At 48.4% G+C, this 15,781-nt stretch overlaps 1 protein-coding gene across 1 annotated transcript in view; it reads right to left on the bottom strand.

Annotated features, from left to right (window-relative positions):
• LOC149326657 (uncharacterized) overlaps positions 1-14,766 on the bottom strand; it is a 36,270-nt gene extending 21,504 nt beyond the window's left edge. Inside the window, exons 1-2 of the mRNA XM_089564644.1 lie at positions 13,761-14,766; positions 12,584-12,789 (exon numbers count right to left, since the gene is read on the bottom strand). Of these exons, the coding sequence (XP_089420770.1) occupies positions 12,584-12,789; positions 13,761-14,766 (1,212 nt within the window). The remainder of the gene's footprint in view (positions 1-12,583; positions 12,790-13,760) is intronic.
• Positions 14,767-15,781: the final 1,015 nt, after the last annotated feature.

The raw sequence follows: 15,781 nt of genomic DNA, 5'->3' as shown, positions 1-15,781 counted from the left end.
GAGAGCGTGTTCTCGGACAAAGCGTTTGCTGCCATTTCCAAGAATTTTTGACAAGTGCAAGAGAATGCCGCAAAAGACGTGCCGTCGCCCTTCTTAAAAAGGTTAGTCTCGACCGTTTGCGTGAGTCCGTAAAGAAGTCGGAACGCAGTACGCTTGAAATATTTTTTACGGTTAAAACCCACAAAATAGGTTTTCCGTTTCGGTCCATAATTTCGGAGAGGGGAATGTGGCAGCTGGTTGTTTCCAGCTACTTACAGAAGGCGCTTGCTTCCCTTGCTTTTGAAGACCCTTTCCGAACGCGAAACTCTGAGGTCGTTTTGGAGTACCTTCAGAACAATAATCCTGGTGACTATCATGTGTTCAGTGTTGACGTCGAGGATCTATATTATTCGATTCCTCATGAGTGTTTGCTGCGCTTTGTAAGAGAATGTATAAGTGAGGAAAATGATGAAGTGCGCTTCCGCAATGTTTGCGGTGTATGTTGATGCTTCTCTTCAAGTGCTGTGTATGTACCTCTGGTCTACCATTGTTGAATGGAATGAAGGTGTGTTTATACAGCGTTCCGGGATATGCATTGGTTCTCGCGTGGCTCCGCTGCTAAGTGACTTGTTCCTTAGCAGAATTGACAAAGCAATTGCAGGAGAGTTACCGGACGGCGTACTGAAAGTACACAGATACGTGGACGATTACCTCGTTTTTGTAAAAAACGAAGAATGCACGCAGGATGTCGTGAACACATTTGTCAGTAATGGTCATGGACTTGCTTTCACCATGGAGAACGTTAAGCAAGGTAGGATTCAGTTCTTGGATGTGGAGCTGGGACTTGAGCCCGGACACGTTTGCTGGTTGTATTCGCCTCGCTCCGTAAAGCCCTTAATCAGTTTTCAGTCCGGGCATTCCAAGCTAGTAAAGGAAGGCATCGCCTTGTCTTGTGTTCGCGCCGCTCTGACCAAGTCGTGTGTCCATCGTATTGAGGAAGGAGTGCAAGGCCAAATTTCCAGGCTTAAGCACGCTGGTTTTCTTGAGGCAACTATTAGAAGGTTATGCGAAAGGTTGGTGGTCAAAATCAAATCGGACCATAAACGTGTTCCTCAGGCGAATGAAGTCTCAAAGCGCCGGAAGATAGCTGTCATCTTATACGTCCACGAATTTTCACACCGTCTGAAGAAAGTGGGGCGAAAATTTCAAATTCATGTGGTATTTTCGTCTCGCAGAAAATTAAGCAACATTTGCCGAGCTGTGCAGCGGAAGCGAGAGGCCCTACTAGGAAGGAGGGTCGGTGGTGGTTGTACCACAGTACACGTAGAGAGGAGGGTTGAGTGCATCGAGGGTGTTGTTTATAAGATTCCCCTTTCTTGCGGTGGGTGGTATGTTGGCCAGACTGGGAGATGTCTAAACGAACGCCTGAGGGAGCACCATAATTCTTTGGACAAGGCAGCCGGATCGAATTTGGCGCTTCACTGCAGGCAACCTGAGCACACGTGCGCCCCATTGCTTCATCAGACATCCGTCATCTTCAAACATAAGGTTCAGATAGTAAGGGAAATAGTAGAGGCATATCACATTGACAAAGGGGGTACAGCATGCATTAGTAAGCCCTCTTTATCACTGGCTAACCGCGAAATCACCTTTTTGGAGCATGCATTTGTAGATATGTAGATCTAATATTTTCAGTGATGATGCAGTGTTTTTGTTCTGTTTAGTGTTTGGCGGGAATGCTATATATGTACACATGTGCGTAATAAATCGTCAGTTGAAAGTCAGCGCTCGTGTTGTCGTGTTTGTTCCGTCCTCGGGTTTTTTCCGCGCTGTTTTACCATGGATAGTAATAATCAACTTGCCCACCTTTCTGTACTTCTAAATGTCTTATTATCTTCCCGCTTTTGTTACCACTGCTGCTGCTGCCAAGGTGCTATCATGCCTCTAGAAAGAGAGTGTACATCTGTGAAGCACTAATCGAAGAATCAGAATCAATGACAGATTGTAGTGATTGTGGATCAACGTGCCACACGGGAAAGTGCACATGGATTTCTGGTGCTACAATCAAGGCAAAGGGGGAGCAGTACCTCAATGCGTGGCGCTGTACAACTTGCAAACGTTAAAAAGGTCGCGCTCCACCTCCCGATAATACTGGCAATGTCTCAGATGAACAGGATGTTCGAGCAATGTAGCAATCCATCTACCAAAAACTTGAGTACCTTTTGCCCCTAAAAGAAACAGTTGAAGACGATGAAGACACAGTCCAGTTCATGAGTGAACGGTACGACGAGCTTTTAACTCTAATAGAAAGGAATGAACGTGCAGTAAAGGAACTCAAGCACGCATGGATAAGGTTGAGGCTCAGCACAGTGAAATATTGCAACTGAAAAGCGAAGCGGACAATCTGGAATGGCGAAGCCGAAAGCTTAACCTTGAATTTAATGGGAGAAAACTTGCTTTATGAAACAAATAAGCTTACCGCACCGAACAACTTGCCGGAGCTTCTGGAAAGTGTCGTTGTGGCTATCCATCAATCTATCGTTTCGTCAACCAGGCTATCAGAGATAAATGGCGGCAAAACCGGAAAAAACTGGCCAGCGAAAGCGGCAGCGTTTTTGTATCGGAGAACCTGACTAAAAGGACACGCACCTTGTTGGTCGAAACGAAGCTGTGGGCCAAAGCTATGAAATATATGTACGTATGGCACAACAACAACACGGTGCTGGAGCGAAAAGCTGGTGGAGCAAAACGAAGTGGTCATTTCCAACGCCACTGAAGGTGAAAAACTCAAATAAGATAATCAGCTGAACAGAAATAACGATATGGCAAATGTACCAAATATGTCCTATGTATTACCGCACACATCTACCAGCTATTGAGGAGCAACATTTCTCAAGGCCTTTAAGCGTTTTCTCTTAAACATACGATTCTTAGCTGACAAACAGAATGATCTGCAGTATTGAACAAAGAAAGCAATCATTTGATGTCATCATGCTGACGGAGACATGGTGTACCGATGACGTGAAAATTTTGTAGCGTGAGCTACGCTGTCCGTGGATGAGCAGTCGATGAGCCAAGCTGCGCATACGCGAGGAGCAAGTGACATCACAGCTGCGCAGCAGATGCGCCGGAGCCGCCGCCGCCACCGCTGCGCGAGGGACGCCCGCCAGCTGCGCATTCCAGAACCGTGACGTCATAGACCTGGCAGACGCGCCGGCGCGCGTTCAAGAGAGTAGCAGACGACCTATGCCTTCAGCGCCGCGTTTCTGGCACAAAGATTCCAATGGAAATGCATGCAGCGCACACCTCTCACTACCGCCACTGAGCTTAAAGCACGGTTGAAGTGTCCACTGTTCCAAGAGGGCAGTTATGCGCCTTCCGTCTGGTTCTGATGTCCACCGAGGTGTGGACACCTCGCCCTCACCTGACGCGACGTGTATCCTGGCATAGCAGAGCTAAGCCAGAGCCAATTTTTTCGCCTTCCATTCTAAAATATTTTCTCTCTGAATCGACCAAACGGTCGTGGTGAAGGGGCGTGCATTTTAACTAGAAAACCATTCTTGTAAGAAATACTCAATGAGTTTTAGACAGAATCCAGGACTACGAAATATTGTTTGTAAAACTTAATAACGGAATGGTATCTGTACGTTATCGCCCACCTAATGGCTCAGTTTCACATTTTGTCGACTATTTTGAAACTTTTCTTGACTTTATCAATGACAGCTAATTAAATTTAATTTTTGGAGCGGACATCAACATTAACATGATGAAAAATGAATCACAGAAGCTAAGGATGGATACGATATTAAAAAAGTAATGCACGCTGAAACACTATCAGTCTTCCGACCGAGAAGTCGTCATCTCTAAATGACATGTTCATTGCAAATATAATTCAAGATTCAGTTAAGCTGCCGTCTTCGTGTCGGATTCAAGTGAGCATTTGCCAATATTTTTATGTTTCAAGAAACAAGTATGCATTAAGGAATCTCAGTCAACACACCTTAGTCAACCAATAAGAGAAAATAATCTTTCCGTTTTTCTTGACAAAATAGAACAAACATCTTGGGATGCTGTATTTGAAATTTAGGATGCTAATTACTCCCCTAATCTTTTTTGGTATTGTTAGAAAACAATATATGTCTGGTTTTCCATTCTGGAGCGTTGAACAAAAAAGGAAAATACGTAAGCCATGGATATCCCCTTAGCTGTTTGCTCGAATACGAAAAAAGAATGCCTTATATGGTGAATTTATAAAGATTAAAGATCCAGAACTTTTCCACTATTTAAAAAAAAGTTCGGAACCGCTTGGCCAAAGCTATAAAAGAAGCGAGGGGCGAGCACCTTTTTAATACCTTCAATTCGTGATTTTCTTGTTCGGATGAAAAATGGAAAATACTTCAGTCTTTAATAAACGACAATATTTCAGCAAGAAAAGTAAATAACTTGAAAATAAATGGCATTGAATTAAAGAACAAACTATTTGCAGATACTATTAACAAACATTTTGTTAACATTACAGGCAACATAGAAACCAAACAATAACCTTGAGTATATGTCTTACAATTCTAGTTCCATATTTCTTTATCCAGTGCATGACGGGGAATAACTACCACAAAACTCCGCCTAAAGAACAGTAGCGCCAAGGATATTGACGGCATTCAAATAAAGCCTATAAAATCTGCAGCCGATATTATATCTCCGTGCATTACGTACATCATTAATCTCTGTTTAAATCAAGGTACCCTTCCTCGTTATCGTCAATATCAAAGTATGTCAATACTTTCTCTTTCCAAAGGTTTTTGAAAAAATTATTTTAAAAAGGGTAACTTTATTTGAAGAAAAACTTAATCTCTTAACTAATAGTGAGCATAGCTTCCGTAAGAGCCTGGGTACTCAGCCAGCTTTGCTAGCAGAAAAAGAATACATATTACAGCATTTTCATGAAGGCAATCTTGCACATGACATATTTATTGACTCAAAAGGCTTCGATTGCATTAATCACCCTCTTCTGATTTAAAAAATTCAATAATATGGCTTTCGCGGCTATGCCACACCTCATGTGCGATCCTATTTCCAATATCGAAGATCGTCAGGCGCCCCACAGGGAAGCATCTTAGGACCTTTTTATTTAATTTATACGTGAACGACATCGTTAATATTGATACGACTGCTAAATTTATCATGTACGCAGATAATACCGGCATATTTTTGGGAGGTAAAATTTTTGACGACCTTATAGAAGACACCAATCTGACTTTAGAAAAAATAGACGAGTGGACACGAAGTAGTCTACTAGTTAATGACAATAAAGCAAACGTTGTAAAATTTGGCTCCAAAAACAAACGCATATCACTCAGCAAATCTATCTCATTAAATGCTACAACCATTGAAATTACATCCAGTGTTGAGACACTAGGGGTTATTTTTCAGGAAAATATGTCGTGGGATGCCCACGCCGACAACTTGGCAATTAAGCTTGCACAAGTAATTGGGTTATATACGAAATTGTCGCATAATTCCCCCAAATTTTTCATGTTAATTTATAATTCATTGGTTTCCTCCGGACTGAACTACTTCCATTTAGTCTGGTCTGCCACAACACACGGAAATTTGCTAAAGTGTCACAAGTTGCAGAAGAGGTTTCTTAGAATAATAAAACGTTTGCGTTTTTATTCTCACACACAGCCCATTTTTGACAAACACAAACCCGGTAACCGAACTGTTCGACTACATTTTATGAAAAGCATTTAAAAACGAAAAAATAAACTAGATTTCATTTTAGCAAATACCCTACTTGCATGAAAACACTACTGCCCGCTACACACGTAACACTGAGCCATGGAAAGTGAGAACTTACTCACTTGTGTCTGTCTCTTCTTCTTCCGTCCCGTTCGTCAGCGCTGTTTCGCCGTACCATTCAACTTAAAAAACAAACTATGGTTTACAGACACTACAGAACAACTTGTCTGGCTTGCTAAACAAATTACATCACGAACACTTACACCTTTGAAAATATGACATTCAAAGCACTTTGACCGCATTTTAAAACAATCTAGGCTGTTTTAGTTCCTTTTCAGCCCTCCAAGTTTCTATATTTCGATATTTCCCAATTGTGTGTCTTTTTAGGGACAAGTTTCCGCCTTCCATGTTTCAAATGACAATGTGTGTTTTATTCGTTTTTTGCTTACCTCACCATCACTGTATATGTATTGTTATAATATCTGCTGGATAACTGAAACTACATTTGTGATTGTTCCTTTTGTCGACTGCACCGTCACTGTGCATCTCTTGGTTTTGTATTGCATCAGAAAAATTGTAATTTCGTAATTGTCTTCTCTTCCCTAATTCCACCTTATTCATGTCTGTTGCGTTTACTTTAGAAAAGATAATTTTCCACTCGTGAAAATGTATTGTACTTTTTTCCTCTTGTAAGAAAATAGAAATGCTGCTGTGACGCAGTTTAGTGCCTGGGACTCTCTCCTGGGACACAGCTTTTACTGCCGGCCTCCTGTGTCGTGTATCCTTTATGTGACACAAATAAAGGATTATTATTATTATTTCAATAGCGAATGGGTGGTTAGTACGTGGAGATATTCTTCCTGGTTGTCGGATATGCAGAATAGTGTCTAAATTTATTTTCACGGAGCATGTAAGCAAACTTGAGATGGACTATTTTTCTACGTGTTGCTAGTGAGGGAAGTTAAGCTTGGGTGCGTAGAGCTGTCACTGACTGTGTTTTTCGGAAAGCGGAGTTAGCGCACGCAGTTACCCCGACATACGCAGACAGCGTACGTCGTGGTAAAGAGTGTGAGGAGTGCCGCCAAAGGGGTGCCGGGGAATGCGCGGACAAAGGCGGAAAGACCCACAAAACGGCGCTGCGCGCGTGTGTCGTGTTCCTCGGTCTAAGCGAGTGAGGAAGAGTTCATTTTTCGGAGTCGGTCCGAAACACGAGACGACGACAGGAGGAATCGGGTAGACCGGCGCTGTGCGTTTTGTTTTTTTGTTGCGAAAGCAACACTACGCTAGACGCCGAGCCATTTCGCGTAGCTGACGAAAGGACATACTGCGCATGCGCGAGGAGCAGAGACGTCACACGGCACACAGCTGCCGCGCCGCCACCGTCGCTGCGCGGGTGACTAAGAGGAGCCGCCGCCGCGCTCGCCAGTTGCGCATACGCAGTAGCGGCGCATAGCTAGCGTGCCGGGGCCGCCGCCGCTGCGGCGCGATCTCCATGGCCTCTCTCCCTCTCTGTCCTCGTCGCTTTCGCAATCCTCTAGGTTTAACCAGAACTAAACCACTGCCAATTTATTCCCGGCTAGCTAACCAGAGTGGCTAGCAGCGACGTGTCTACTTTAAATTGTGTTCGTTTCTTTTCGTTGCATCTTCTAGTTAGCCACAGCGGCTCACATCGAGACGTGCGTTTAATATTGCATACTTTTCTTTTATGCGAAGCATATTGCTAGAGCTACCACTCACGCCGTCGCCGTGGGACCCCTAGCCGTGAAACCACGTGACACCGTGACGTCACACCACGTGACATCGGATGAGAGAGCCGGCCTCCACCTAGCGCCGTCGCCGTGGGACCCCTAGCCGTCACGCCACGTGACACCGTGACGTCACACCACGTGACATCGGATGAGAGAGCCGGCCTCCACCTCGCGCCATCGCCGTGGGACCCCTAGCCGTCACGCCACGTGACGCCGTGACGTCACACCACGTGACATTATGGCGTCATATTGGAGTATATAAGAGGAGGCGGTTGCGCTCCCCCTGAGTAGATACACGATGCCTCCGAAGAAGGATGCAGTCGAGCGGTGGAATCAAAATCACAGCTTTACAGATCACAACAGTGTATTCATTGGTTTGCAAAAAATGAACGATGATGAATGACATTCTGGTGTTGTTGTGGATTAATCTAGCTACAACATAACCAAGGTAAACCAAGCTAAGCCCTAATATGCTTCGCATTCCCAAGGCTTAGCCAAGCTGAACCTCAGCAATTTTTTGATTGTGACATCTTAATTCTAAACGATGGCGGGAAAGTCATCTATTGGCTAAAGAGCAAGTTTTGCCGGGAGGATTGTCTACTGGTTGCAGTTTACTGTCTACAGGATGCAGTTTTGGCGGGAATGCAGCGAGATCGGTGCGCGGGAAGGAGAGCGCCGGAGGTTGGGTGTGCGGCAGCCGGACAGATCGGTCGTGTGCCCCGGTGGTGGTCCCGGGGTCGTGCGTGGAGTTGGAGACGTGAGTTCTGCTGATTCGCCGCGACGCTATATGCTACCGGCGAGACGCTATGTGAGTAGGCAAGGCAGAACAGCGCAAGCTACACACCGACAAGAAAGTAGACGCGACACTCCCAGCGCTGACCTACAACTGAAGGTTGTTTCTTTCTTTCTTTCGTTCTCTCTTTCTTTCTTTCTTTCTTTCTTTCTTTCTTTCTTTCTTTCTTTCTTTCTTTCTTTCTTTCTTTCTTTGTTTCTTTGTTTCTTTCTTTCTTCCTTTCTCTCTTTCTTTCGTTCTTTCTTTCTTTCCTTCTTTCCTTCTTTCTTTCTTTCTTTCTTCCTTTCTTTCCTTCTTTCCTTCTTTCTTTCTTTCCTTCTTTCTCTCTTTTTTTCTTTCTTTCTTTCTTTCTTCCTTCCTTCCTTCCTTCCTTCCTTTCTTTCTTTCTTTCTTTCTTTCTTTCTTTCTTTCTATCCTTCTTTCTTTCTATCCTTCTTTATTCCTTCCTTTCTTTCTTACTTCCTTTCTCCCTTTCTTTCTTTCTTCCTTTCTTTCTTTCATTCTTCCTTACTTTCTTTCTTTCTTCCTTTCTTTCATTTGTTTTTCACAACATGACATATAGATTGTGAAAAGGGCCAAGAAGAAAAGCCGCTTTTTTACGGCTTGAAAAAAGTCTTGGTCCCCTTTGGAATCGATGGCGACGAAGCAACACATTTAGACAAGTAAAAGCATGACAATTTCTAAATGACACCATGGGAAAAATTCACAGTACAATTCAACAAAAAGTTCCTCACAAATGCACTTATAATACAGGAGCAGCAAAGCGTCGTGACAAAGTTCAGGTTATGAAGATCGAGCGTGCTGGCGAATTGGAGAAATACAAGTAAATTAAAAAAAAACAACTCCTTGAGGTCCCGAAACTTTAGCTCTGAAACGTCTATTTCTGTTTTCGCGTAGATATTTAGCAACTGAGGCAGGTTATTCTTGAGCATTTGAAAGCCGTAATTGGTACGGCATTAGTCACTTTCCAATGTTCAGTTCTGGTATTATACGCCACGTCCCCTAGTGATTCTAAGTGAGAAATTTCAAGTAATAGCATGTTGTCTCCCTTAATCCTGAGCAAGTAATCGCGCAGGAGTAAACATTTGTACATATTGGTTACAAGAATCATCTTGAGGTACTTGAAGATTTCTACCTGCTGCGTGCTACGTAGTCGAGACGCAGCACTGAAAGAGACAGACAGCCCATCGAGGCAGCTGGAATAGGCGGCTGGTTGGCACATTTAAACGGCAGGCGAAGGAGAGAGAGGGGGAACAGAGGGCGATAGAGGGAGAGAGTGGTGCACGCGCATGTGCCGAACCGACGAAGCCGAAGGAGGGGGATCTGACGTGATAACGATACAGCAAGTTCCTTGGGCGGCGGGCGGACAGGTTGGCCAAGTGGTGGCCGCCGGCGGTCCGGAGTGATTTGAGGTATTATATTTAGTTAAAGCCGAGAGGCCGACATCTTTCGGCATATTTAGGCGAGTTTTTTAAACATAGTGTAGTGTAGTGTAGTCTTCGAAGGCGCTGCGTCGCGAACGGCTAGCGGTGCGCCTCGGTTCAGTCCTGAGGCAGCGATCTGTCCCAGCGGCAGCGATCAGTGCACACGCACGAGCATCGGCGCCGTTGTCTCCGTCCTCTTCTTCCTTACGCCAGCTGCCCAAGGTTCTGGAGCCGAAGGCCTGTCTTACAACTGCCCCCGGGCGAAAAGGCGCCATCCTGGCGGCCTAGGGTGATGTGACGATGGCGGGGTCGTAGTATGGTTTGAGGCGGTCGGTGTGGACAATTTCACGGCCTCGGCGACGATGATCAGTAGACGGTGTAAGGGGTTCGATGAGGTAATTGACTGGGGATGTCTGCTTAAGAATGCGGTAGGGGTCCTGGTACTTGCTGAGAAGTTTGGAAGAAAGGCCGGGACTTGAGGAAGGAACCCAGCGCCAGACCAAAGAGTCAGGAAGATAAGTTGGAATAAGGTTAGAGGGATCACGGGTGCTTTTCTGCAGCTGCTGGGCGTGTGAAGTGAAAGACCGGGCAAGCTGGCGGCATTCTTCAGCATAAGTGGCGGCTTGAGAAAGAGTCGTAAATTCAGAAGCATCAGGGCGGTAAGGGAAAATGGTGTCCATAGTACAAGAAGGCTCACGGCCGTAGAGGAGAAAGTATGGAGAGAATCCGGTGGTTACTTGAGCAACGGAGTTATAAGCATAGGTGACGAAGGGTAGAACGCGGTCCCAGTTGCAGTGATCGGAAGCCACATACATGGCCAGCATGTCGCCAAGAGTGCGGTTAAAACGCTCAACCAGGCCATTTGTATGCGGATGGTAGGCAGAGGTGGTGCGGCGAACGATGTTGCATTCCTGAAGTAGAGCTTCAACAACTTCAGACAGAAAGGCCGGACCTCTATCACTCAGCAACTCAGCAAGAATGATGCGATGGAGGATAAAGGATGCAATGTCGTGGGCGGTACCAGATGGTAAAGGCGACGTTTCGGCGTAGCGGGTAAGATGATCGATGGCGACGATGATCCAGCGGTTGCCGGCCGATGTGCTGGGGAGAGGGCCGTAGAGGTCGATGCCAACACGCTCGAAGGGCTGCGCTGGGCAAGGCAGCGGTTGCAAAGGAGCGGCGGGTCGGCGAGGTGGGTTTTTTCGGCGCTGGCGTGCTGTGCAAGACTGAACGAACCTGCGCACATAACGGTACATCCCACGCCAGTAGTACCGATGTCGTAGGCGGGTGAAGGTCTTCAAGAAGCCGGCATGGGCACACTGGGGATCATCGTGGTAGGAAGAGCAAATGGAGGAGCGGAGATGGGTCGGAATGACAAGCAGCCACTTGCGACCATCCGGAAGGTAGTTCCGGCGGTAAAGAAGCTCGTCTCTGATGGCGAAATGGTGGGACTGACGACGCAGAGCACGGGAACGAGGTCGAGACGATTGGCCAGATAAGAAATCCAAGAGGCAAGCGATCCACGGGTCTCTGCGTTGCTCAGAAGCCATATCAGCGGAGTCGAGCGTCAAAGAATGCAGGGCGGATATAGAAGGCGCTGTCTCGGACGGCAGAGGGGAACGTGAGAGGGCATCAGCATAGGCATGTTGACGGCCGGAACGATAGACAACGCGGATGTCGTACTCTTGAAGTCGCAGAGCCCAGCGCGCCAGTCGACCAGAGGGATCTTTCAAAGAGGACAGCCAGCAGAGGGCGTGGTGATCGGTGACAACGTCAAAATGGCGCCCGTACAAGTAAGGGCGGAATTTGACGATCGCCCACAGGATGGCTAAACACTCCTTCTAGGTGACAGAATAGTTCTTTCCAGCTTTTGTTAGTGTCCGGCTGGCGTAAGCGACAACATATTCGTCAAAGCCAGGCTTGCGCTGCGCGAGGACTGCACCGAGGCCGACGCCGCTGGCATCATTGTGGAGTTCCGTCGGAGAACGAGGGTCGAAATGACGCAGAATTGGCGGAGTGGTCAAGAGGCGACGGAGTGTTGTAAAGGCTTCATCACAGACTGGCGACCAGGCCGAAAGGTCATGGCCGGAAAGGAGCTTGGTCAGAGGGTCGATGATAGTGGCGAAGTTGCGGACAAAGCGGCGGAAATAGGAGCAGAGGCCCACGAAGCTGCGGAGGTCTTTTACAGAAGTCGGTTTCGGAAATTCTGTTACAGCCCGCAACTTTGCCGGGTCCGGGAGAACGCCATCCTTGGACACGACATGTCCGAGAATGGTGAGCTGTCGAGCTCCGAAGCGGCACTTTATTAAATTGAGTTGGAGGCCAGCGTCGGTCAGGCATCGAAGAACAGTCTCAAGGCGCTGGAGGTGAGACGAAAAATCCGGCGAAAAGATCACAACGTCATCTAAGTAACAAAGGCATATGTGCCACTTAAGCCCGCGGAGTAGGTTGTCCATCATGCGCTCGAATGTGGCGGGTGCATTGCAGAGGCCGAATGGCATGACATTAAATTCATAGAGCCCGTCGGGTGTGACGAATGCAGTTTTTGGGCGATCGGCCTCTGCCATCGGCACCTGCCAGTAACCAGAGCGCAAGTCCAATGAAGAGAAGAACTCAGCGCCCTGCAGGCAGTCGAGGGCGTCGTCGATACGAGGGAGAGGGTAAACGTCCTTGCGTGTAATCTTGTTCAGACGACGGTAGTCGACGCAGAACCGGATGGAACCGTCTTTTTTCTTGACAAGGACCACCGGCGATGCCCACGGGCTTTGCGACGGCTGTATCACGTGGTGCTTGAGCATGTCGGTCACCTGTTCGTCAATGATGCGGCGCTCAGCGGCTGACACGCGGTACGGACGTTGGCGCAAAGGGGCATGGGTGCCAGTGTCAATACAGTGGGAGACGGTGGTTGCGCGGCCCAATGAAGTTTTCTGGTAGTCAAACGAAGCTGCAAAACGGTGCAGGACGGCGACAAGCTGGGCCCGTTGGGCAGGCGTCAGGGCGGCGTCGACGGAACGTTGAAAAACATCGAGAGGGGACGGATTGGCGATGGGAACAGGCGTAATGGCGCTCACGTGAAGGCCGGCCGTGCTATCGACGAGGGGGTAGGCTGAGGCGGGATCGAGCACGGCAACACTGCCAAGCGATTGGCCACGGAGCAAAGTGGTAGGGCGGGAGAACGGGTTGGACACATCAATAGCGCTTGAGCCACGAATAATTGTCAGCACGGCATGAGGCAGCAAAACAGATTTTTGGTCAGCGCATCGTAAAGAGGGCGTATATGCGACAGTTGCGTCGGAGAGAGCAGCACAAGAAAGAGGCACGAGCACTGAAGAAAAAGGCGGAACGTCAGTGTCCTCTGAGACGACCACAGTAGCGACAGCAGCGTCGTGCACGTCTAAGGGAGCGTCACGGAATGGCGATAACTCAAGCTGAGCACGGACGCAGTCAATAACAGCGTGATGTGTGGAAAGGAAGTCCCAACCAAGGATGACGTCGTGAGATGAGCGGGCGAGGACGATGAACTCGATTGTATAGGGGACGTTCGCGATAAGCAGGCGGGCGGTGCAAGCGGCTAATGGTCGAATGTCCTGAGCGCTGGCGGTGCGGAGAGAAACGGCAGGAAGAGGCGTCGTCACTTTTTTGAGTCTGCGACAGAGGGTGTGACTGAGAACGGAAACGGCTGCGCTAGTGTGAACAAGTGCTTCGACAGCGACTCCCTCAACGAACACGGTGATGATGTTGGCGGGCACGGATACAGGTCTTGAGCGAGTCGCTGGCGGCGCAGTTCTTGCCTCCGGAACTGCGGCCGTTAGTTTTCCGCTTGCGGAGCGGGTGGGCGGCGGAGCATCGGAGAGCGGGAACGTCGGCCAGGGGACGGCGAGCGGTGAGAGCGGAAACGGTAGCTAGACGAAGACGGATCGGGAGGCGGCTCATGTGACACAGGCGAGGAGGTCGGGGATAGATCGTAAGTCGGCTCACGCCTATAAATATACGGACGATAGTCGCGACTGCGGCACAAGCGAGCCATGTGGCCAGCGACTCCGCAGGCGTAGCAAATAGGGCGGTTGTCTAGCGTACGCCAGGGGTTGAGAGGCTGCGGCTGTGGTCTTGGGCGGGCAACCGGACGATAAGCGGTTGGTGCAGGTCGCTGGGGCTCTAACAGGTGATGGGGAGGCCCGTAGGCAGGCGCAGCAGGCGAAGGCCGCGGTCGCGCCACAGCATCCGCGTAAGTTAATGGAGCCGTGATCAGTGGCTGCTGAGTAGGTGGAGGAGGAGAGGGCAGTACCTCGGCGACCTGCTCCTGTATGACACGCTGGATGTTGGGAGTGAGCGGCGGCGCAGGAGTAGGTAGGCTGGTCGACAAGCACAGCTGGCGGGCGACTTCCTCACGGACGAACTGCTTAATGTGCTGGAGGAGCGACTGATGGTCCAGAGCACCGTCCTGGGGAAGAGTCAAGCTGGAAATATTTGCCTCCTGAAAGCCGGCTCGGCGGGTCGAAAGGCGCTGTTTGTGCAGCCCATCGAAGCTTTGGCAGTGGCTTATCACGTCGGACACAGATTGGGGATTTTTGGCCACGAGCATCTGGAAGGCGTCATCATCAATTCCTTTCATAATATTTTTTATCTTGTCGGCCTCACTCATGGAAGCGTTGATGCGCTTACAAAGGTCGACGACATCTTCGATGTAACTTGTAAAATTTTCGCCGCTTTGCTGTGCCCGGCCGCGCAAGCGCTGCTCGGCACGGAGCTTACGCACAGCGGGACGGCCAAAGACCTCCGTGAGGCTGGTTTTAAGATCCGCCCAGCTGGAGATGTCCGCCTCGTGGTTGCGGGACCATAGATTGGCAACGTCGCTCAAATAAAATATAACGTTGGTAAGCTTGACGCTGTCGTCCCACTTGTTATAAGCGCTTACGCGTTCATAGGAGGCCAACCAGTCCTCCACATCGGTGTCATCCGTGCCGCTGAAGATCGTGGGGTCGCGCTGACGGACGGCACCAGAACAGATGAAAGCAGGGCCAGCAGGCTGGACAGGTTGGGCCGGGGGGTCGGGCACCGTGGTAGAGCCTTGAAGCCTGGGCATCGTGGCGTATCCCGATGGTGAGAGCAGACAGCACCTCCACCAAGTGTAGTGTAGTGTAGTCTTCGAAGGCGCTGCGTCGCGAACGGCTAGCGGTGCGCCTCGGTTCAGTCCTGAGGCAGCGATCTGTCCCAGCGGCAGCGATCAGCGCACACGCACGAGCATCGGCGCCGTTGTCTTCGTCCTCTTCTTCCTTACGCCAGCCGCCCAAGGTTCGGGAGCCGAAGGCCTGTCTTACAATAGTAATAAATAACTTCTCGAGGAAAGGATTTCAAGTGCCTCACCATCACAAGACCTGCACACCTGCCTGAACTCCCCAGTCGCGAAGTATGTCTTCAGGTCACTCCCAAGACGCGTCCTCCACCACTCCACGCCAACACCAGGATAACACCAACGTCCAGCCGACGAAAGAGCGGGGGAAAAAAAACGTGACTTAAATCTTAAAGCTAACCTTTGCACTTTCTCAAGTTGATTGATTTGGTATTGGCAATGAGGTGCCCATATTATGCTTGCGTACTCTAACTTTGGTCTCACTAAACTCTTAAATGCTTGAAGCTGTACATCTCACAAGAGCCCAAAGAGGCGCAGCTATTTTTATAGTCACGATGGAAATAAACATCATTAAGGCGAAAGCCTTTAAGCCTCATACTGTCGTGACCAAGACGTGTTAGCAAATGTGTCCGCGTTTCGGGTGCATGCCTTATATGGGCATATGCCAATCAATAGCCAATCGATACTTAATCGGGTGCAAACGAAAGACATCGGAACATGATACAAATAGATTTTATGATTATATCATTACACTTAATGACTAAATGACTAATTAGTAATTAGTAGCAGTTCAGAAGTGGCATGTGAAACTGCACTCCGCTTGTACCTTAACTAATACTAATTTATCAGTGTACCAGTTAAGGTCACGTTAACTGTCACTAACCATACATTAACTAGTATTACGAAATGTGGAAGTCACGCTTAACTATCATTAAGCATCTCTAATAGGTAGACGTTTCTAGGCGTT

This window comes from Amblyomma mixtum, chromosome 10 (genome assembly GCF_055824585.1).
Source record: "Amblyomma mixtum isolate Tamu chromosome 10, ASM5582458v1, whole genome shotgun sequence".
NCBI classification, from domain to species: Eukaryota; Metazoa; Arthropoda; class Arachnida; order Ixodida; family Ixodidae; genus Amblyomma; species Amblyomma mixtum.
This window is presented reverse-complemented; position numbering and strand designations above follow the sequence as displayed.